Genomic DNA, 24059 nt, shown 5'->3' with positions numbered 1-24059 from the left:
AAAATAAAGATTTCAAAATTGGATTCTGACAATTTTAATCCAAAAACACAAACAACAATACGACCAAAGAGGAACACGTCCAGCGAATATGTCATAGTTTTTTTCGAATTTTTTAATTCGTAGGTAACAAGTTAACAACCCTAGCGACTATTTTCGTCGTAATACGTCAAATTTAAAAATTTCAACATCAGTTCTAAGTCTGCTTACTCTATAATTCTGTCTACTTACGTGTTTGATGGAACCGTTTGATGTCGATTTGAACGGTTGTCAAACGGCATTGCGCTTTTGGTTCGGTACGCCGCGCCGCCATAATTAGACGTGTGTGAATTGTGATGTAGACAAGATGCTCTCAAACTTCAAAACCCAGTACGGTACTAAACTGCCGAGTTTGTTCAAACACGATCAAACGGCGCGTCAAACACAACAAAAATTTGAAATTTCATCAAACGAGCTTCAAACACGTAAATGTTTGCGTTCAAAATATTAGCTTTGTAAATGATCAAAATGGTTTGAGTCAAACTAAAATTTACGTGTTTGAATCAAACCGTTTGACCGTCTCGGGAGCCCTTAATCAATAAACAAAACACGAGAGATCTTAGATATCGAATGTATGTAACGTGTGTGCTTAACAAATTCATAGGCATGTTGATTTTCGGCCGCGGCCTCGTCACTATTTGATAATTTGAATTAGCTGGTTATCACTTAGTTGCTAAAACACGTATACGTATTCAAGTTACCAGTACTAAATACTAAGGCCGGTATAAATAGTCAGTACTCAAGATGCATCACGGTCTCAAGACACGGTTCGGCTCTGTGATTGGTCCAAATTTTGACAGCCAACAAATCACAGAGCCTGAACCGAGTCTTGAGACCGAGATGCATCTTGAGTACTGACTATTTATACGGGCCTAAGTGCAGCTTCACACAAAGTAATGGTACTTTTTTAGGGTTCCGTAGCCAAATGGCAAAAAACGGAACCCTTATAGATTCGTCATGTCTGTCTGTGTGTCTGTCTGTCCGTCCGTATGTCATAGCCACTTTTCTCCGAAACTATAAGAGCTATACTATTGAAACTTGGTAAGTAGATGTAGTCTGTGAACCACTTTAAGATTTAAATACAAAAATGGAAAAAATATTAAAATTTTTAGGGGTCCCCAATCCCCATAGATACAACTGAAACAAAATTTTTTTTTTCATCTAATATATGCGTGTGGGGTATCTATGGATAGGTCTTCAAAAATCATATTGAGGTTTCTAATATAATTTTTTTCTAACCTGAATAGTTTGCGAGAGACACTCTTCCAAAGTGGTATAATGTGTGTCCCCCCCCCCCATCTAACTTCTAAAGTAGCGGCATGATAACTCTAAAAAATATATATTATGTACAATACTATAAAAACTACCAACGAAAATTGGTTCGAACGAGATCTAGCAAGTAGTTTTTTTATGTTCATAAATGGTAAACCTTAATTTAACTTTCATTAAATCAACTGAAATATGAAAATAAATCAAAAACCTCATAATTTCATAAAAATAAACCTTATTGCTGCTGCGGAACTCACACTTGGCTGGTTTTTTTTTTAAAAATTACGATGCACAGTATTAATATAATTTTTATCCTGTATGAGATCTTCAATATACCCAAGTAATATGTTACTATACAATATAATTATAAAATATTATGTAAAGTGTTCTCTGTAGAGTGTAGATTTTATTTAAGGTACAGATGTACAAAAAAGTTAATTTCTTCATCATGCTTATTTGAATATATTAAAAATGCAAATCCAAAATGTTGTTTTTTCTTTCAAGCTTTCAACATTTCCGAAGGTTGTTGGTGGAGGACTCATTTATTATATTAGTTTTTATTATTCGTAGCTTATATTATATCCTAGAAATAAGTGGGCTATTGGCTCGTCAGCTGCTAATTACCATAATATAATGATAGATGCAAATGGAGTCAGACATAACGACAATAAAAAACAAAGCAACTTTATAATATTTTATTGTCTAATTAGTAACCAAAATATAAAAATATATATATACATGACATCCCATTTTAACATAATTATTTAGCCCTAAGCATAAAAACAAACATTAATTGAATGTCGCATTTTCTATTTGTTATATAATTATATTCATATTCACTTCATAAAAAAATGACATTATTACTACAAAACTTATAAAGACAACATATTATTTTGGCATAAATTCTTGATAATCATTTCCATAAAAAAAACTTAAGTCAGAAAAGAATTTGCATTAGTTTCACTGTAGGGCTATGATATGACCTAGAGATTAAAATTCTAGGCACCATTCTTTCAAAATTACTTTTAAGTTTAAAAACTTTAAAATAATTATTACAAAAAATAGTACCATCGAGGAAATTGATTCCAAGGCAGTTGACGGACCTACGTCTTGTGGTTGGCGTATGTCAATTCAATGTTAGCTGTGATCGGTCGGATGGGTTTGACGTAACGCGACCAAATTACTTAGGTCCCCCATCTGCCTAGGGGTTAACTTCTTTGATAGTACATAAATCAAAACACATTATGAAGCCCACATGTAAAAGTAAATATCTTGCCAGTGATTAAGATACTGGATTATTGGTCCACATATAAGAGACATAAGTGGAATTCTATTAGATGCGGTTGTAAGTAAACCTTCCAATACATTCTTTGAATACCCATTGTACATTGGGCTCCTGAGTAGATATAAGACTAAACCCAACTTTCTTCTACTTATTTCAAGCCTCTGTTCATAAGACAGCTCCTTAAGGTGACGGTTATATAACTTAAAACTAGCAACATCAATAGCTAAAGCTACCATCCATTGTTTCCAAGCTTTTGTTCCAAAAGCTTTCATTGCTGCAAGGTGAATCAAGGGTTTTATAATGTGGAGCAATTCTGCATGTAATAAATCTTTCTCTTGTATAGTTGTGTTGGTTTTGTCGTCTAAAATTTTCACAGGCTGCCAGTCTCGCAAGGCGACAGGGGGTGCTCCATCTACTCGTCTCATTATTCTGCCTGACCTTTTTAATGTAATGAAGCTACTGGAATTTTCTTCTATGTCTTTTCCATCAATAAATTTCTTCCTTTGGAGTACAGGAATTGGTGGGTGTGTTATAGGAATTTCTTTGAATCTATAAAGCAGTATCAATGCTGATGAACATTTGAATAATTGCAATAATGTGGCTGCAGTCCACTTACCCTTGATTCCCCATCTATTTTTCACTGCCAGTTCCACAAAAACCTCACAGTAGTGAATAATTGTGAGCCATAGCTCGATTTGTTCTTTAAGACCGTAATTCTGAATATCATTGCCATATGCTTCTCTTATTAATTTATCATTAAAAAGAGATACTAGTTTAGACAGCGAATATACTAGTTCAGAAACTATTGGTGACTTGTTTATTTTTCCCGCAACGAAGTAAGACGACCATGTTGCTACAGTTTCAACGTCGGTTACGACTCCTGGATTACTAATAACCCATTTCTTGTACAAGGATAACAATCCCGAAAGAGAAGTATTTTTATCCATTGTGTTATTTTTCTATGTTATCAGTAAGTTATGTCTTATCAATATAGTTATAATTGTAGCGTATCTACAATGCAAGTTACAAAAGCACAATGTCACGGCTCACGTATTAAATAACATTTGATTGTAAATTAGGACTTTACACCTAAGTAAATATTTAACTTAGAGCGTAAGCCGCAAGATTGACGAATTACAATATGACTGTTACGTAGTATATGACATTTCACATTCTCTTTGGATATGACTGATCACTGACCACAGATTACTAGTATAAATTTGTGACTGACACTCACAGAACACATATTATATACTCCTGGCGGAGGCTGACAGTGTTGCAGAAATGACATTTATGAAATCGGTGTTGCTACCAACTAAAAATCGTGAGAAATAGGGAGATTGCTACCAACTAAAAATCGGGAGAAATAGGGAGATTGCTGCCTAAATAAATCAAATTATAACACGTGTTAAAGTTATTAATCATTAGCCTCCTTCTTGCAGCTTAGACAATAGGCGTAGTTTGCATCTTTAATATTACTGCTTGCCTGTAACCACCCAGCAAACTCCGGGCGTTTCCCACTCTTTTTTTATATTTTTGTACTATATCTTTTTCTTTTTGTTTCGAACGTACCACTACTAGTGGTTGGAAAATCACTGTCTGGGTCTGAACTAGACATTTGATTTGCGTTAATACAATATGGGAAGTTGCGTATCGGACGAATGATTAGAAAATGAAAAATTGAAAAATGAAAATTGAAACCTGTCGCATTCATGTCGACGTATTTAAAAAATATATTCCCCTGCAATAATATTCTACTTTAGTGGGTATGAATTACAGCCTAAATTTGCTTGTTTATTGAAAGGCCAATCTAATGCCTTGCCCCTTGGGGAATAATATAATAATAATAAAAATGTTAAATTTGGTGTTACAAACTACAAAATGAATATAAATTAAGTTTAATGTTCTAAGATTGAGTAAATCGGGAGATTATACCCTAAAATCGTTTTATCGGTATTTGTTTGCCAAAATCGGGAGATCTACCGATAAATCGGTAACTTATACAACACTGATGACTGATGCAAAGTCAATGGACTGATGACACCAACATGACACGAAACCAATGAATAAGGAAACAGATGGAGGCGACATAACTACAAAACAGTGTCAGCCGGCGCCATATTGCCAAGAACTAAACATGGCGGTCTGTAGTGATGGGACACTCGGTTGATATTTGTCGAGGACATCGATAAACTAACATGTTATAAGTGAGCGTCCTGTTATATTATATATTATATTGATATCAAAAATGTTTTTTTGAATATTATATAAAAAATATATAATTTTTGCCTATTTTGTCTCTATGTATTATAGTACATAGAGACAAAATAGGCAAATATGGTTTTTTTTATATAGGAGCCTCCTTAATTTTATTAAACTATTTAATTTATTTTAAGTTTATTAATTATTATTTAAGTTGCCATTATTGATATCGGGCAAAAATTACCAAAAAATTGGACAAATACTAGTTGTACTCGCGCACGAAGTGTTTACGGTTTATTTTAATTTTACCATCAATTATTATTATTATTAAAGTATGTATACAACTGAGTATTTTGTGAATATTTCAAGTGCCTATTTTTTTCGCGATATATCGAGACCGATATTGATATTTTTTCAAATATCGATGTATTGATATATCGATATTTTCTTTCAATTTCGACATCCCTATAATACGACACTTTGACAGTTTATGTACCTCGGAGAACCGGAACATAAAATGGCGGACCGGCCACAGTATTTTGATTTGCTAGATACCATTATGCCGAGTCCGCTTATAAAAGTCAATGCACGAAACTCGAAACTTGTACATTGACAAAATATGACAACTTTTTGTTCTTCTTATGGCACTCGGCTATTTAGTCATGGCCAGCGTCGAGTATATTAAGGCGGGAAAACAATATTCTAATATTACAATTTTCAGCAGCGTTTTTCTATATTGTCAGGTCTAAAGTCTAGTCAAAGTCTTAGTAAAATTCAATACAGTGAAGAAGTCAAGTCGGTCGATTCAGTAAAGTGGTAGCCGCTTTACTGAAACTTTCGATGGAGTTTTGGAGGGAACTCAAAATAGCACGTTTCTGGATATTGCATCACTTCCCTGCACTTGTGCACGGCCTTCCGTCCGGCGTCCGCCCTTGAAGACTATAGAAGCTTCTGATTCCACTTGTCCTAATTTAGTAGTCGTAGTCCCATCATGTTGATGTCCCTACTAAGTATATTACCTAGTATAACTTTCATTTATAAAAATTAAAAATAATAAAACGAATTTTTGCCATTTGTTTGCAATTTACAATATTTTTACAACTAAAAATTATTAATTTTTTATTCTTTATAAAGACCTAGCTTATGAAAAATCTGATTTGCCCCTCCCCCCCCCTGGCCCAGAATCTGCGTAATTTGCAAGAACCTGGGTAATTTGCCCCCCCTGGCCCAGAACCTGGGTACGCCCATACGTGCTTGCGCTGCCCTCGATACAATTCTTTATTTATACACACGCGAGCGTGCGGCCTCGTAGGTTTTAGCGTTGGCCCTAAAGCCTTGTAGGCTGAAGCACTTTATTATACCTTTGCGTTCATCATTATATTATTATATCCCGTCGATCCTGGAAAAACGAGGCACAATAGAATTTGTATTGTGTCTCGGTCACCGGTGACCGTATGGGACTTGATGGATTGTTGTATTAACTATTATTTATTGAATCATGATTCATGAATCACGATACAAGGCTATTTTCATCGGAGAGGCTTTTAAAAATAGAGGAAGAAGAGGAAAATTTAGTGTTGCCGTTTTGAATATTCGTTCACTAAAATTCGTTCATTCTTTTTGTCTATACTCTATGTCCTCTCTATGTCCAAAAAAGCACTCGAGCTTGGCAGCCAGTCCATTTCATTGATCAGTTTTCACAATAATTTTCCTATAAATTAAGTTATAACAACTGTGCGGGCTGGTGCTTATGTTGGTGGCATGTCTGCAGCCAGTTTAAATTGTGAATCTGTGTAAAATTTATTGGCTCCAAATGGACAATAATTGAAATAAGAGTAAAATAATACGAACATCATGGGTACCTATGAACACATCGGAGGTCATGTGTCTGTAGATCGTTATGGCTTGGGGTCCCCAGTTTATGACCGTGATAAAAAGACAATGTTTTGGATGGGTGGCGTTATGGACTGCTTTTCAACAGTTACAGCGCTTTTCAGAGGGACGGACTACAAGCAAACCAAAGGTATTTTGTTTTGTTTTTACCTAGTTTATTAATAAATAATCAATACATAATACTTATAAACGTAAAGCCCGGGGCTCGATTGGATGCGCTCTGCACCGGATTCCAAGGATAGCTGCAATTGATTTTTCAACTTTATGCAGTATTAAAATTTATGTGTTTCTGTCTAGGGTTTTTTTTGTATATTTATGTTTGTAAACATCACCTCGACTGTTTTATTTTCCTTAATATTTATAATTTTACAAAATTATGATAAAGTAGCATAATTTAAATATGTAGCCAGGCACGGTCACAGCCTGAAGTTTTGGAGGGGGTCACACAAAAAAAAGTATTGCTGTTATATGATAACTTTACTAGAAATTTCCTTTTATTATTGGGCAAGATTTTGAGAGTTTTCAATTTGACCTTAGATTTTGGGGGGGGGGGGGGGGTTCAATTCCTGTGTGACCCCCCTTCAGACCACGCCTGTATGTAGCTCAAACTTTGAGGTCATCATAGTATTGATTTTGTCAGAAATAGGTTAACTATTAATAGATATTTGTGTAGGAAGGGCATACTGGAACACAACTTTGACGTTTACATAAAGTAAATAATTATTCCAGCATTGAAACAAAGATTTATTATATGTTGGTCTTTTTATTACTTAAATTTATTTTGGGTTTTTATAAAGATTTGCCTTTTGGTATAAATAATCAGCTTTATTAATTTTTATATCTATCTATATATTAATATGTGAGCCAAAAACTTTGTATCCCTTTTGACGAAAAATGGGGAAACGTAGGTCAATGAAATTTTGCACAGTTATAGTTTTTATGGTGAAGGAGTGCATCGAGCTACTATTATTTTGAAATTATGCTTTTATCATATATTTTTTTAACAACATTACACACACTACAACACACACACATGAGAAATGACAGATTTTTGAGTGACAAGCCTATACATTACAAATTATACTCTTTTATTTATGATTGAAGTCTGTAAAAGGGCCCATTCAATGCAGGACTGCCGTGCAGTCCTGCCGTGAATTGGCCCTTTTAACAACAAAGTGACAAATTAAAAATGGATTATAGTTTTTTTTATTGAATCTTAGATACTATTAGACAAAGCTTACACGGCCAGTCTGATATCAGCTGAGTCCCAGAGACAATAGTTGAAAAATATAATACGATAAAGTCAATATTTTTTTACAAAATATAGGTAGTAGTCCTAATGTCATTGAAACTAAGGTCGAATTTCAAACACTGGGCGATCTCTAGTTTAAATAAAGACTTATTGGATAGGTACCCAGTACCTATCTTACATACTTTGATTTAATGAAAAATGTTGATTCAGCCTATTTTAATTTGGGGGTTTTAGTGCATATTTATGCCAGCTTAGGTGCATATTTTATTATGCATACATCCTTGATTTCTGGAATACCACAAATTGTGGGACAGAGTTTAGATCAGTCTTTCCCTAAGTGGGCGATAACGCTCCCTTGTAGGCGCTGAAGGTTTAAAGATGCCGGCAGTGGAACCCAGAAATAAAATGGGGACGTTGTGTAGAGGCTTGGGGGGTGATTTATTTAATCTGGATGCATTTTAAATTAAAACAATGAGGGTACTAAGGGCAACGGCATTAACTCCCATCAGGCGATTTGTTGCTTGTTGGTATTATATTTTTATAAGCAAAACAAAAGTATGCACCATTCTTTTGCTCTCGTAATCCATACAACAGATAATTGACAAGAAAACAGTTGTGATACTGACTTTTTACATGCCCAGACGCACAGACCTTTCTTTAAAGGCAGTAGGGCCACACGTCACGTCACAATCGATTTTTAAAAAAACGTTTTTTTTAATTAATCGAAACCCTTACAATCGATTGTTTGATTATTAGATTTTGATGTTACAACCATAAAGTTAATATACCTAGCGGAATAGAGAAACAAAGGCCTGAGCAAGAGAGATGTCAGATGTCACTATTAGTAACACTGCGTGGTAAAAAGAGACGTGTGATACATGACAGCAGCACTCTTTTTTTGACGTCCAGTCGGCACGTGCCGCACGTTGACAATTTAATCTCATAGAATTCATGTTCAATCATGCTTGTGTAAGTGTATACGTAGTACGTACACATATTTTTCACACAGATGAAACCAATTTCAGTTACGTTTGACAGCTCGAGATTGTTGCTCTATTCCGCTAGATATATTAACTTTATCGTTACAACACTACTCTCCAACCGTCTTATGGTTTTTCGATCAGCACGAGAATCTGACGCGAGTTTCACAGTTTTTACCCACTCTACAAAAGTGCTCAATGTCGCTATAGAAGTTTTCACTTCAAAAACTAGGCCGCCGGAACTCACTCTGTTCATAAATTTTGTTGTGGATCCCACATACTATCTGAATTCTGACGTGTCAAAATGTATGATGTATGAGTTGACAACTTGTTTTCCTTTGGCCAAGGTTCTTCCATGAACATAGTCTGAGATTCGGGACTAAAATTTTCAGTTTCGCAGATCAAGTATTTACCAAGTTTTGTAAAATTGTGTTGGTCTGAAAAACGAATGAAAAACTGAACCTACATGAGTTCAAAACACTACTAACATTGTGTATTGCCAAAAAAAAGTCATATTGAGGTTTCTCATGTCATTTTTTTCTAACCTGAATAGTTTGCTACAGAGCTTCTTCCAAAGTGGTAAAATGTCTGTTCCCCCCCCCTCTAACTTCTAAATTAGGGGCATGATAAGTATAAAAGTAATATATGTTGTACATTACTATAAAAACTACCAACGAAAATTGGTTTGAACCCTTCATGGGCGAGTCCAACTCGCACTTGGCCGCTTTTTTTTAATTAAACTTATTTATGCCAAATTTTAAAGCTTATTTTAGCCATTACACAACTTTACTCATAAATTATTTAGCACTAGCTGTTGCCCGCGACTTCGTCCGCGTGGACTTCAGTTTATAGCGCGCGATGTCAACAAAATTGGTGTCAAAAGCTTTTATAAAAAAAAAAACCCCTGGTACCCCTTAAATCTAAACAGCTGTGCAGTGTGCACATAATATTTCAATTTTTTTTAATAAAACTTTATATTTTATGCCAAATTTTTAACCTTATTTAGCCCCCAATCACACAACTTTACCCATAAACTATTTATCATTGATAGGTTTAAGGTTACGTCACTGCATATATAAAGTATTGAGTTATTAAATAACGTAAAAAAGAAATAACAATCGAAAAAAATCGAAAGTCGAATGCATGATAATACCACCTCTTATAGAAAGACTTTTGGCCAAGCGTTAGCGCGATGTAGGAGACACACGGCGCCATCTATTATGATTTTTTTAGAACTAACTTAATTTGAACAAATTTACGCATTTTCACCCCCTTACAACGCTTTTTTCCAGTAAAAAAGTAGCCTATGTCCTTTCTCAGGCTTTAGACTATCTGTATACAAAATTTCATTACAATCGGTTCAGTAGTTTTGGCGTGAAAGCGAGACAGACAGACAGACAGACAGAGATACTTTCGCATTTATAATATTAGTATAGATTGATAGGTTTAAGATTACGTCACTGCATACATACAATACTGAGTAGTGAGTTATTTACATACGTGTTTAATTAACAATCGCAAGAATCGAAAAGTGTCCAGTTAAAAAGTAGCCTATGTGCTTTCTGAGGCTTTAGACTATCTTTGTACAAAATGTACAGACAGACAGACAAAGATTCTTTCGCATTTAAAATATTAGTATAGATATCCGCTCAGCTCTGCTCCACCCCACTCGCGCTGATTCCATTGAAGCGGAGCGGAGATTTCGAGTATTGTCCAAAAAAAATCACATGTACTTTTATATTTTTTTTTCGTTAAAATAGGGTATTTTAAGAATATAAATTAAATAATTTTGAAATTCATTGGCTAGTTTTTTCTCAATAAATTTTTAAAGTTTCGCTCTGGCTCTTCTTCGGCGGCTAATTGACCTTTGCAGTATGTTTTAAATTTACTTTCAATCTTATTTATAATGGCTGGTTCGTCAAAGGCCTTTGTTTAACGACCATTCCCAATATTTGATCTATCTCTGGTTTTGCCCTACTAGAGATAGGAATAGCTCACAGTAGACATTAGAGACATATATTTTATGTCAATTATGAACTATTCCTATCTCTAGTAGGGCAAAACCAGAGATAGATCAAATATTGGGAACGGCCGTTACAGTACCATCGAATAAATTGATTCATAGGCAGTTGACAGATCTACGTCATTTAGATAGATATATTTTTATTGTTCAATTTCGTTACAATTTTTTACCATGCGACAAACGAATACATTTATACAATGTACACTAATCTTATGGGAGACATCAGACATTGGATTATGTCAATTCAATGTAATTCGTGGGTTTGACAAAACGCGACCAAATTAGTAATTACGTAGGTCCGCCATATGCCTATGAATCAATTTCTCTGATTGTACATTGAAGGCTTGTCAGTTTCCCGGGCCTCGATCGATTGGATGCGCTATATGCACGGGAAATCTGCAATAACTAGGCCTCATGTGAAGCTCGCGCATATGTAATACGTAATTGTTTTTGCTTTGTTATGTGCTGGTAAGGTTAACTTAAATTTACATTATATTATTGTGTAATTATAAGTTAAGAAAAACGGGCCCCGTGCGAGTTTCTTACGCCGGTTTAGATCCCGAATCGGTGGAAGGTCATACATAGACATTCAGAAAAGATTTAATTCAAATTTACTCAGAAATAAAACAATGTTTATTTCATTTTTTAATTTTTATTTATTTGCCTTACCGGTCATCTAGCTGTGCGTGCTGTGGCATAGTGCCTTGTACTATTATCTATTCTGTGATAGTTCTAGGTGGATTTTTATCGAGTTTCCTCCTCCTCCAGTCGTGTTCCTCATGTCTGAGGGTCGTGACCTTCCCCTTCCATGACCTTCCTTCTAATGGTCTTACGCCAGCTGTTCCTATCCTCGGCCACTCGAAGAGCGTCGTAGACGGTGGACTCAAGTGTGGTGCGGATTTGATCGGACCAACGCATGGGACTGCGACCTCGTGGTCTTTTTCCCTCAATCTTGCCAGTTACCATCAGTTTTTCAAGATTGTCTCCTTTTTTTCTGGCTATTTGTCCGAAATATTCTAAAATGCGTTTGAGGCAGATGGTAGAGAGCCTTGTTTTTATATTGAGTTGAGCCAGAATGGATGCGTTGGTTCTGAATGCAGTCCATGGAATTCGGAGCATTTTTCTCCAGCACCACATCTCGAAGGCGTAGATACGCCTTCGAGATGTGGTGCGGTCTGCAGATTTCAGAGTCCATGTCTCGGATCCATAAAGAAAGATGGAGAATATGAGCGTGTGCACAAGTTTCGTCTTGGTTATTAGCGAAATCTTCCTGTCACGCCAGGTTTTATGCATTTGAGACATGGCACTCTTAGCCATCCCAATTCTCCTACGTATGTCTGGTTCACAGGTGCCGTTGTTTGTTGTTTGTGATAGTGGACCCAAGGTATACGAATTCGCTAACCATTCTAGTTTTAGAGCGCCAGTCAATGGTAGTGTGTTTCCTCTATCTATGATCATTATTTTGGTTTTCCTTTTGTTAATAGAGAGGCCTAGGGTATTGCTGATTTGCTCCAATCTCTCCAACAGTCGTTTATCGAGTTTACTTGTAAAATATTTGGTTTGAGTTCACAACTTTTTTTTTAAATTTTCTTTTATTTCATAGACTTCAGAGTTCTTGTTTTTTTTTAGATTTTATCGTATTTGATACATATATATATACACATGTTGATAATTTGAGTTTTCCTTTGTATTTCAGAAGATAATTGGGAGGTTCCCTTTAACGCTATAACTGATATGGTGTATCTCGGATGCGGAGCTCAAGGAGTGGTATTCAGCGGACAACTCAATGGCGAAATCGTAGCAGTGAAGAAATTGAGAGAAAAATCCGAAACTAATATTAAACACTTGCGGAAACTAAATCATGAAAATATAGGTATTTTGAATAGTTGACGTTATATTGCAAATAGACCGTACCGAGATTCTGTAATTATAGTGCAGCTGCAGGTACCTTGTTCGATCAAGACAGCATTAATTCATCAAACAGCAAAAAAGGCCCTTCCACACGACGTTTTTTACGCTCGTTTGTATGGATACAATCGCAAGTTTAACGCTCAGCAAACGGAAGGAAGCCGACGTGATGAAAACGCGCAGAAGGCGAGTGCATCAGAAATGCGCGTCGTCAGTGCGCAAAAAATAAGTCGTCTGGAAAGGCCCTCGGGGCCACGTTACCGCACCGTTCCATGTTGACGACTTCGTGACGTGGAGATGTGGACAGGCCCTTAGCGCGAACGGGTAGTACGTAAAACGTTTTAAACTTTGGTATAATAATAGTTCGATAGGTCAAGGGACTCTCACATATAACTGCAAATTAAGATCGCATCGCAAATATCTGCGGATTTTTTAATTTTTTTATTATGAATTTTGCCTTAGATATTTTCGATGCGATGCATATATTTTGCACTTATGGGAGCCCTTTAATAAGTCCATTTGTCTTGATCGAACACGGAACGAACAAAATAATGTCGCATGATTTAGATTTAGATTAACTTGACGACCTCCGTGACTCAGTTGGTGGGCTGTAGGTAGCTCAAGCCGGGGGTCGCGGGTTCGAATCCCGCCGATGGAACAAAAAGTTTTCAAAGTTCCTGGGCCATGGATGTGTATTAAATATGTACTGTATCATATTATTAATAAAAATCTTAAATATATGTATATGTATAGTATAAAAGTATTAAATATATTTCCGTTGTCTGGTACCTGTAACACAAATCCTTCGGGTACTTAGCACAGGGCCAGACTGACGTGATGTGAAGCATCCATAGATATTATTATTATTATTATACTTGTGCCAAATGCCAATACAACTTAAATCAGTCTTTATGTTAATATAATATGTATTATTATTTTCTTAAAAAAAATCAAAAGCCCTAATAAATAGATTAACTCAGACAAAAAAATCCTCGGAAACCAGACGTTAGTAGAATTTAGGTACTGGGGCCGTACCACGAAACCGTTTTGAGACTCGATTCTCAAACGAACGAATCGGAATGCCGCGTCATACTATCACGTTATTTCAAACGTTTGTAATAGTAGGACGCAGCATTCTCATTTGATTGTTTGAGTCTTAAAACGGTTTCGTAGTAGGCCTCCAGGGTTGGCGTGTTACTACAAATTAAAATATTCTTTCAGTCAGATTTCGAGGTGTCTGCACTGTGGCACCATACTGTGTCATCATGGAGTATTGTCAGTACGGACCCCTGTTTGAGTTTCTACATAGCGGCGCCTGCTTTTCCCCCAAACAGATAATGAAGTGGGCAAAGGAAATAGCCCTGGGGATGAGCTACCTGCATACACATAAAATTATACATCGAGATCTCAAGAGCCCCAAGTAAGTGATATACTAGCTAAGGGCGAAGCCAAACGAGCGTAATTGTGAGTTGTGAGTCGCAGAATTTCGGTCCGGCAGAATTCTGCTGTATTCAGTTTCATACAAAAGTCCAAAAGACCGAATTCAGTTCGCGGGGACCGCGGGCAGTGTTGTCAACTATGGGGATTTCCTACTAAATTTAGTTGGAAAAAATAAAAACAGTGGGTCTTAAGGGGGTCATTTGGGGATATTTTTGGAGGTAAAATTTTTGCAGCGTAAATGTAATATGTATATTTATTTCGTTTTTATTACTAATATTATCTTTTTTATTTATTTTATACTTACTTAATTATTCTTACTTCATTACCATTTTTATTAGGTATTGTATAATCATTAATCATATTTTATTATAATTTTTCAAATTGAAATGAACCACTTATATTTTGCATAATATTTAAAAACGTCCACTTCGTTCCACCTTTTGAGATGCAATTTCACAAATACGTGGTATAAACGTTTAACAGAAACTGAATAAAATGCACTCGTCTGGCGGCCCAACTTTCTGCGACTGAAATTCCCCGACTCGCAAGTCACAACTCACAAAACTACGGCAGTCCAACAGAATTTTTGCTGGGCAGACTTCTGCCAAGCAGAAATTCTGCGACTCACAACTCACAAATTATGCTCGTTTGGCTTCACCTTAAAGCCGAGCTTTTGTGAGGTCTCGCGTCGTTTTTCTGGATGATAATATATCTTTAAGACATTTTTTAAATATTTAAAAAGTAACCAAACCTTGACTGACCGATGATAATACCTGTATACAAAATATAAAAAACACTAAAATTTGAGTCCAACGGTAATTGGATTTAAAAAGTTTAGTTTCGATTTGTTTTAATTTTGACTCTACAACATGAGTTCGAATTCCAGTGTGCTGATCGCCGACAACCTGGTGGTGAAAGTCAGCGACTTCGGGACCAGCCGCGAGTGGAACGACGTCAGCGCGATCATGAGCTTCACGGGGACGGTCGCGTGGATGGCACCTGAGGTAGTTTTTTTTAAGTTATTCAAAATTAGAATTGCAATGAACTTACTATACCGTATATAGGGTTGGCAACCCCACTCAAAATAACTTTAGAGTGGGGTTGCCAACTTCAAATAAAATAAAAAGGTTGGCAGTTGGAATGCATACTGCATAATATTGCATTCCAACTACAAAAATAAAAGAACTACAGAAAAAACCGACCAAGTGCGTGTCGGGCCACGCGCAATAAAGGGTTCCGTAGTAGGTACTGCTAGTTTTTTTTTAATTTTTATATTGTCGATGAATGTACATTTTTATAACCTGCTTTACACTACTAACAACATCATCTCAGTTACTTTCAAAGGAATTTGGACGAAAAGATACTTCGCCCAATACATTTTTTTTAGTTGATCGACTATTACTCTATATCTTATGAAGTCTTCTTAGCCGTGATAGTTTTCCTTTTAAATTCAGCATATTTCCTACTCCTGTGAATTTTTTCACATTTCCAGAAGCAACCGTTTAGCTAGTAGAACTCTGGACTCTAACGACTTTTTCCACTTTAAAACTTAATATTTCACAAATGGATCCCTAAGTCGGAAAATGATCTATGAATACTCATAATATTTTTAAAAAACCTATCCAACGACACCCCACACGATGGGGTGGACGCGAAAAAAAATTCATCCCCGCTTGATGTGTAGGTAAGGTACCATATTTTTTTTTAATATTTCATGTACCATTTTGTCGGCATCATTAATATGTGGATTCATGCCAAATTACAGCTTTGTAGGTCCTAAAGTCTCTAAGCAAAACCGCGGACAGACGGACAGACAGACGGAGAGACAGACGGACGGACAGACCGAAACTATAAGGGTTCCTTGTTGACTACGGAACTAAAAATGATGTTAAGTGAAAATTTTCAAGTAAATGATATTCGTGACAAGTTTTTATATAAAACTAGCTGTCCCGGCAAACGTTGTTTTGCCATATAAAGAATTTAAGGTATGAAAAATAGATGTTGGCCGATTCTCAGACCTACTCAATATGCTCACAAAATTTCATGAGAATCGGTCAAGCCGTTTCGGAGGAGTACGGGAACGAACATTGTGACACGAGAAGATTTATATATATAAGATAATACAAGTTAAAACTAGTCATTACAATGAATTTCCGCTTATGGTACTAATGCCCTCTCCAGTTCCGGCGAGTAAAAGTTTTCGGCCTATAAGAATAACATAATTTAAAGGTGATACGCCACGAGCCCTGCTCGGAGAGGGTCGACGTGTGGTCTTACGGAGTCGTCCTGTGGGAGCTGCTGACCCAGGAGGTGCCCTACAAAAACATGGAGACTCATGCCATCATGTGGGGCGTTGGTACCGACACCATATCGCTGCCCATCCCGTCCAGCTGGCCGGGGACACTGCAGCTGCTCCTCAACCAGTGCTGGGCGAGGGTTCCTCGACAAAGGTATTACTACAAATCGACTTATAGTAGTATTCGTGCTATTCGTATAGTCTATTACCCTGGTTCCGAAGGTGCTGTACATAACTAAACTACTGTTCGGTAAAAGTATAATATTATGTCAATGCTTCAATTAATCATCATCAACCCCGTTATAATTATTATGCCATGTATGATCACATTATGTAGACCTTATTAATCCTTCGATCGTGGATTCTTGGAAATCTATTGTTATTCTATTGTCTCGCTCACCGGTGAGCTTATAGGGCTTGATGGGCTTATGGTATTTCTCATAATCCTTTACATCACAACGGGTGCCTTGCGATTCCGCCGTTCGTTGACTGATTTTCAAAATTATTTTGCTGCTGTATGTATACGGTATAACCCGAATTTGGTACCATGCTTACGTTAGTTGAAATATTTTTGACACACATAATGTTATGACGTTATTGGTACACACATACAACAACTCAGCGGTGGCGTGCCTCACACGCGTGTAGGTACTTTATACATGTAGGTTTTTGAAACAACACTAATGTAATAATGGTGTGTGTAATGTTCACTAAGGCATATTTCAACCACGGCCTTTGAGAAAAAACAAAAGTACAAAAACATTTAAAGTTATTTGCTAAGAAGTAGCTTTTAAAGACCCCACGTGACCGACCGAGATTAAGTAAAAAATAAAAATAACTCCCGATTCAAAACTTTTATAAGGTGAAGCCGCACACCGCCCACCGCCCACACACCGCACATTTGTCAACACGAGGCAACAAAACAAATAAACACAAATTACGTATGAATATTATTATAAATAAAATATTCAAATATGAAAAAATACAGGTGCAATTAAACCTACCTGCCAAATTTTTTTTGGGGCTTAGGTATCATTAGGTGAGTCCATTAAACCAAAAAAATAGGGTGTTAATTTTTTTACAATAACATATTTTATCCCAAAAAAAAAATCGATGTACAATGGTCACTTCATAAGTTAATAATAATTGTGATATTGCGACCGAGCTAGTACATCGCGCCGCACAGATATCCAGTCGAGAACTCGAGACCGGTTATGCGTAGGGGTAAAGCGGGGGTGACGCGCGGGGTGGGAGGCGGGAGGCCCGCCGCCCGCCGGTCGCCGGCGACCGTTTAGTACCACGCGCGTATTTATATAGCTAACACGTAACTATTTTGTTTAACCCCCGGCCCGGGGGCGACGCGACAAACGCGCGGCCCCCACGCTTTAATTAGTGTCTGTTACAATGTACCCTAACTACGATCGAGTGTTATGAAATGTGGAGGCATTGGTGGAGGTGCTACATTTTGAGTGGCGAAAGTTTACGCGGAACCCAGAGACTGTACGAGCAAGAAAGTGTTCCTCGTCTTCGTAACAGCTGATTGATGATTCTCGAATGCAGCAGCTGTACCCTGAATCTGAATCGCGAGACAATCAAAGGCTCGGATTATGGACAGTTCGTACTTCGCAACACCTGCACACGCCTAGCCAGCCTCGGAGACATGCCTCTGACGAGGTTAAAAGTGACAAAGTTCAATTCAATTCAAATATTCTTTATTGTGCACACAATACATAGAGAATACAAACAATTTAAACAAGATTTTACATAGGTGTCACAATGGCGGCCTTATTACTAGGTAGCAATCTCTTCCAGGCAACCACGAGCGAAGGTGAAAATTGTGGAAGAGATAAGTGTGCATGCGCAGACAAAATAATACAAATATTATATTATTATAAATATATAAATAAATATACATATATATACAATAATACTATACATAAATACCAAATATATATATCACAAAATAATACTATACAATATACATAATTTATAGAACTACATTAATAGGAATAATGACTTATGACATAGTACAACACGGACATACCATGAACTTGAAACATAAACATAAATTATTTACAAATATTTAAATAGTGTAGCTTGACCAGATTTTTAAATGAATTTAACGTTTTTGCAACTTTGACATGCTTAGGCAACGAATTCCAGAGCTTTACACCGGTAACGACAAACGAGGAACCGTAATATTTGGTTTGATGCACGGGCATTTCTAGATGATAATTTGTCGCAGATCTTAACTCCTTTGCAGTGGCTTGGCGAAATAAAATTTTTTCCTTGAGGTATAGAGGTAAACAAGGGTCATATATGATACAGTAAACAAGAGATAGGATACGGGCATCTCGTCGAAAACGTATGGGCAACCACTTCAGACGTGTTCGGAATTCTGAAACGTGATCAAATTTCTTCAAACCAAAGATAAATCTGATTGCAAGATTCTGAAGTCTCTCTTAAGAAGCTTATTTAATTGATCCTCGGTGATATTAGTCAAACAAGCATCAGCATAATCCAGAATTGACAGGAATAGAGATTCAGCAATCTTTATCTTCGTTGGAATAGGTAAGAGGTAACGCAGGCGACAGACAGAGAACCAGGTAGCATAAATCTTTTTACTAATTTCTTTTAAGTGATGAGACCAAGATAATGTGTCGTCAAAATAAACACCTAAATTTTTTACGCACTTACTAAAAGGAATCACTACATTATCTAAGCGTACGGGAGGCAAGCTGTTCCAGTCAATCCTAGACACAAGGCCAGGGCTGCCAATAATAATTAACTGTGTTTTCATAGGATTAACTACCAGGCCATGGCGCTTGCTCCAGTCATAAATTAATTCTAATTCCCTGTTAAAATAACTAATAGTATCACGTAGATTGAGCAGTGAGGTATGGGTATAAACTTGAAAATCATCAGCATATAAATGAGATAGTAAAGAAGTGGATCCCGTAATTGAATTAATAAAAATGGCAAAAAGGAGTGGGGACAAGACCCCTCCTTGTGGAACACCGGCAGAGATATAGCCCCAATCAGAGAAAGAATCGTCCAACTTAACCCTCTGACGTCGACCAATAAGGTAGCTACGGATTAGGCAAACTACTGCTGGAGATAGATTGATAGACCTTAGCAAACTCAACAAAATGTCATGGTCGATTGAGTTAAATGCATTGCTAAAGTCTAACAACGCCAGCATAGTTAGCAGTTTATTATCCATAGCATAACGAATATCATCAGAGACTTTTATCAATGCCGTAGTGGTACTGTGCCCCCGACGAAAACCTGACTGAAAGGAGCTTAGAATTTTATTTTCAATTACAAAGTTGGTAAGCTGGTGACTGATCAACCGTTCTAAGACTTTAGAGAGGAAAGGTAAGACTGAGATGGGACGGAAGTCAGACACCAACTTTGGCTTAAAGGTCTTTGGTAATGGGATAACGTAAGCATCCTTCCAAGCACTGGGGAAAACACATGTATCTATACAGTGATTGAAGATGTGGACTAGTACAGGAGTAATAGAGTCAAGAATAGGGATGATCATCTTGCGACTGATTCCATCATCGCTAACGGCATTTGAAGAAATTGATGCAATATGTTTTTTAACATCTGCCGCAGTTATAGCACTTAATACAAAGGGCGAGGAATCAGGCATAGGTAAATTGGCAAGAAGATCGAGAGTACAGGACTTCTGGGTAAGATTGATTGAACTAGTTTGTTTATTCAATACATTGACGTCAATTTGGCAACTCTTGTCGATAGCACTTTTGCCCACCCCAAGTGTTCTTAAAAACTTCCAAACTTTACATGGATTTCCATTTTCAACGGAGGAATGGATGTAACGACGCTGGGCATCCCTACACATTTTATTGTAGCGATTCCTTATTTTTATATATTTTTCCCGTTGAATACTACAATTAGTCCGTTTAAAGTTGTGCTTAACAAACTTTTAAAGTCTTAAAGACAATTTGCAAAACGCGCTAGACCTTGCTTAGAGCAAAACGGATTGCAGTTTGAACTCGTTTGAACTATGCTAAGTGTAGACAAGATGGAAGTAAATAAGATTTAGAGGTGGGTTGTTTTGATTTTTATTTTTTAATTAGTTGTAATGTGTACATAAGTTAATTGATTTTTTAAATACGCCTAAATGCAAAGGATGTGGTTTAGATTTATTATAAATTTCTAAAGTGCTTATTTTTCGTAATTAAAAAGTTGTAATTTTCGATTCTTTTGATGTGTATCAATTAATTTTATTCTAAACATACCTGTCTACGTCCTTTACATTTGACGGTCCTAAGTTCGTCAAAGTATAAAGGGGAAATTCGCAACTTATGATAATAACAAGAATGCAGTGACGGATTAGCCCTTAATCAAATTAAGCAATTGCCTAGGGCATCACGTCTGAGGGGGCACCAGAAGAGTAAAGGTTCAAAGACCGATTCTAGTTGAGATACGGATAGGGGGGGCCACAGGCATGGATTGCTTAGGGCATCAAGTAGTCTTAATCCGTCACTGCAAGAATGTCAATGAAAGGGCGGGGCGGGGCCGGCCGTGCATGTGTCCATATTTTGTGGTGTTTGGTAGGACAACTTTTGGAGGCTATTTCTCAAAATTTTAGTACTGAGTGATTATAAAAGAAGAAATACGTGTATTTTTATTTTTAACAAGGATCAATATATCCAAATTTGGCAGGAAGGTTAAATTGCACCCTGTATACCTTAACCTCCCGGAAGAATCATTCTGTCATCAACAAATCGGGAAAAGGGAAAATTATCTTAGTTATATTATTATGTGACGCGGACGAAGTGACACAACAACGACTAATTAAATGTAATTAGGACTGAACATTTTTAAACAACCAATTTGTGATCTATTTATTGGCGTAGTTAATTGGATGTGTGTACCTTTATTTATTTTATAACCTATGATCAGTTTGAGTGTTGAGCTTACTACATTTCAATAATACTGAAGTATTATCTAACAATGTAAATATTTTTACAGGCCACCGTTTAAGATTATAGCGGCCCATTTGGATATGTCAGCTGATGATCTGTTTTCCATGGACGTGGAATGTTTTAACACTACGCAGGCGGAGTGGCGTCAAGAAGTGCACGCTAGCATGGAGAAGCTTTATGCCAGGTAAGACTCTTAGCGTGACGACACATCTGCCGAATGATCGTAGTCAACCAAGTTTTGTTGATTACAGAACCCTAAAACGGATCCCTGACCAGCTGATTTTTTGTATATGGGTAGGTTAATAGTTATATAATTTAAGAGTAATATTGTCCTACAACGTTAACTACACTTTCAAGAGTTTTCGCAGATAAAAAAAGTTGTTTGTCTTTTCAAAATGAAGCTACTCAAAAAAAATTTGCTTGTTAGTAAAAAAAAAATGTTCTAGGGCTCCCTCACTATTTATTATTAAATGTTTTTAAAAACACTATTTATAATTTGTCCTAGGACTCCGAAGCCGTTCATAGTGGACGCTAGCGCTCAACGTCGCGAGGACGTCAAGCAGGCTCGCGACGTCCGCCACGTGTACGAGCAACAGCTGTCGCGAGCTAACGAGCTGTACATGGAAGTGTGTGCTGTACGGCTCCAGCTCGAGCAGCGAGAGAAGGATATTGCCGAGTGAGTACCCCCTTTTCAGAGCTGCAAATTTCGCGAGCTAACGAGCTGCACATGAAAGAGTGTGCTATTAGGCTCCAGCTTGAACAACGAGAGAAGGATATTGCCGAGTGAGTTGATCAATCACAAAGCTTAGCATGGCCAGAAATAAGAAATAATGATGCTCACAAGTTTTAAGGACAAAATAAATGACTTGTCAATTTGTCACTTTATCCGTTCGACGTATAGGAAGAAACCTTTCTTTGTTGGCCATGTTAAGCGTGCTGGTTTTCACACCGACGCCGCCTTAAAATGCGTCAGGGAGAAGCCACACAACGTCGTCGCAACGTTAATTCATTGTAACGACGCAACGCACGGAAATAGTGTGGCCTCGTTTCAAAGACGCAACATAAAGCGTTGTCGTTTGATTTATGACTAGAGAGTTTGTCTACATTTTCAGTGTATTGTATGGTTGCTCACGTAATAGTATTTTAAAACTGAACACAAAAATTAAATTTTATAATTGAATTTATCTTCCTCAGGCGTGAAAACGCTCTGATGGGCTGCCGCTGCGGACAACGCAAGACCGTGAAGTATTTCCAACGACAAACTTCTTCGTCGTCGGACGGCGTTCGCGCGAACATCGACAACCGCCGCAAGAAGAAGAAGACCCAAATGATCGTTAACTACAACGAAAACAAACAGACCGCTGTTATCATGGCCGAAGATGGGTGCGTCTGCGACAACACCCAGAATAACAATATGGAAACCATCAAGCCAAAGAAGGATTTGGTCGTGGAGAGCAACGGGAACATCATGATCAAGGATATTATGATAAACGACAATCATCTATCCGACGTCGCTGAAGTCTAAATTTCAGAATCTCTTATCGTTCGTGTAAAGACGTAAATGACGGCTGGATAACTTTCTTGCTCGCTCACATTAATAATATTATAAAGAGTAAGTTAGCTTATTCACTCATAAAATATTGTATGTGTGAGCGAGAATGATGATTTGTAGCTGCTATATTATGTTTCTTTACATGAACGATTATAACTCAATCACCGACTTTATTTATATTTCCTTTAAGATTGAACTATTGTTTTTCTATAGAAAGGGAAGGATCTCATTGCATGGTCGATCGTGTTGAGTCGAAATCTTTTGTTTCACTTTAGTACTTTGCTACTACTGAACGATTGTGAGTTACTTTGTTCTACTGACGGACCTGGCCTAAAGAATACCTGATATCGAGATTGACAATTCTTTTGGCGTTATATAATTGTGTCAATAAAAACCGCATGGTTCCTTACTTGTTAGAGAAGATCTGGAATGCAATCCTTATTTTAGATCGATTGAAGGATCCGGCTACTGAAAGTAAATTATCGTCACCTGCTTCCGTACGGACGTAACTAAAATGACGTTGAAACAGCGCTAGTGGCAAACAATGAAAGCTAATGCTAAATTCTAGGCAACCCCAAAAATACAAACTAAACAAAGATCGAGGGTATGAGAAGTCAAGATTTAAAAAATGATTATATGACGCCACGTGGAACATACACGACCGTTTGGTCGTCTTGGATTAATCGTATTAAATATATACAAGTTAATGTCGTAAAATATGTGTTTGTGTTACGTAGAGTTACACATTACCATTATCCAGTATTGATTATACCGTAGGTGGCAATAAGGGTTTTCGATATTTTGTTTGTTGCGATGTAGCCGTAGGCCGTATAACCCATAAGGTTTTCCCACCACCCACTGCGAATTCGTGATTTTTTAACATGAGTATCTCACGATAGTATTGAAGTTGATTTAAAAACAAAATATGAGCGAGCGAACTGGGATTGAATGCCGTATGAAACTCG

General features: G+C 37.0%; 2 protein-coding genes across 2 annotated transcripts; one reads left to right on the top strand and one right to left on the bottom strand.

The window, feature by feature from the left end:
- Positions 1-2488: 2488 nt before the first annotated feature.
- Positions 2489-3716, bottom strand: LOC121738467 (peroxisomal membrane protein PEX16). The gene has a single exon (XM_042130529.1). The coding sequence runs from the start codon at positions 3535-3537 to the stop codon at positions 2548-2550; it is 990 nt and encodes a 329-aa protein (XP_041986463.1). The 5' UTR covers positions 3538-3716; the 3' UTR covers positions 2489-2547.
- Positions 3717-6462: 2746 nt separating this feature from the next.
- LOC121738464 (mitogen-activated protein kinase kinase kinase 12) lies at positions 6463-23716 on the top strand. Its single transcript, XM_042130524.1, has 8 exons — positions 6463-6815; positions 12637-12813; positions 14070-14268; positions 15175-15292; positions 16518-16738; positions 21589-21726; positions 22048-22218; positions 22737-23716. The coding sequence occupies exons 1-8, from the start codon at positions 6647-6649 to the stop codon at positions 23065-23067; spliced, it is 1524 nt and encodes a 507-aa protein (XP_041986458.1). The 5' UTR covers positions 6463-6646; the 3' UTR covers positions 23068-23716.
- Positions 23717-24059: the final 343 nt, after the last annotated feature.

Source organism: Aricia agestis, chromosome Z (assembly GCF_905147365.1).
Source record: "Aricia agestis chromosome Z, ilAriAges1.1, whole genome shotgun sequence".
NCBI lineage: Eukaryota > Metazoa > Arthropoda > Insecta > Lepidoptera > Lycaenidae > Aricia > Aricia agestis.
The sequence above is the reverse complement of the archived record's forward strand: the minus strand, read 5'-3'. Positions and strand labels throughout refer to the sequence as shown.

Excerpts from the sequence above, each read along its gene's own strand:
- LOC121738467 (XM_042130529.1), bottom strand. The coding sequence starts at position 3,537 with ATGGATAAAAATACTTCTCTTTCGGGATTGTTATCCTTGTACAAGAAA.
- LOC121738464 (XM_042130524.1), top strand. The coding sequence starts at position 6,647 with ATGGGTACCTATGAACACATCGGAGGTCATGTGTCTGTAGATCGTTAT. Across the intron at positions 16,739-21,588 it reads GCGAGGGTTCCTCGACAAAG|GCCACCGTTTAAGATTATAG; the intron begins GTATTACTACAA and ends ATATTTTTACAG. Across the intron at positions 21,727-22,047 it reads ATGGAGAAGCTTTATGCCAG|GACTCCGAAGCCGTTCATAG; the intron begins GTAAGACTCTTA and ends AATTTGTCCTAG.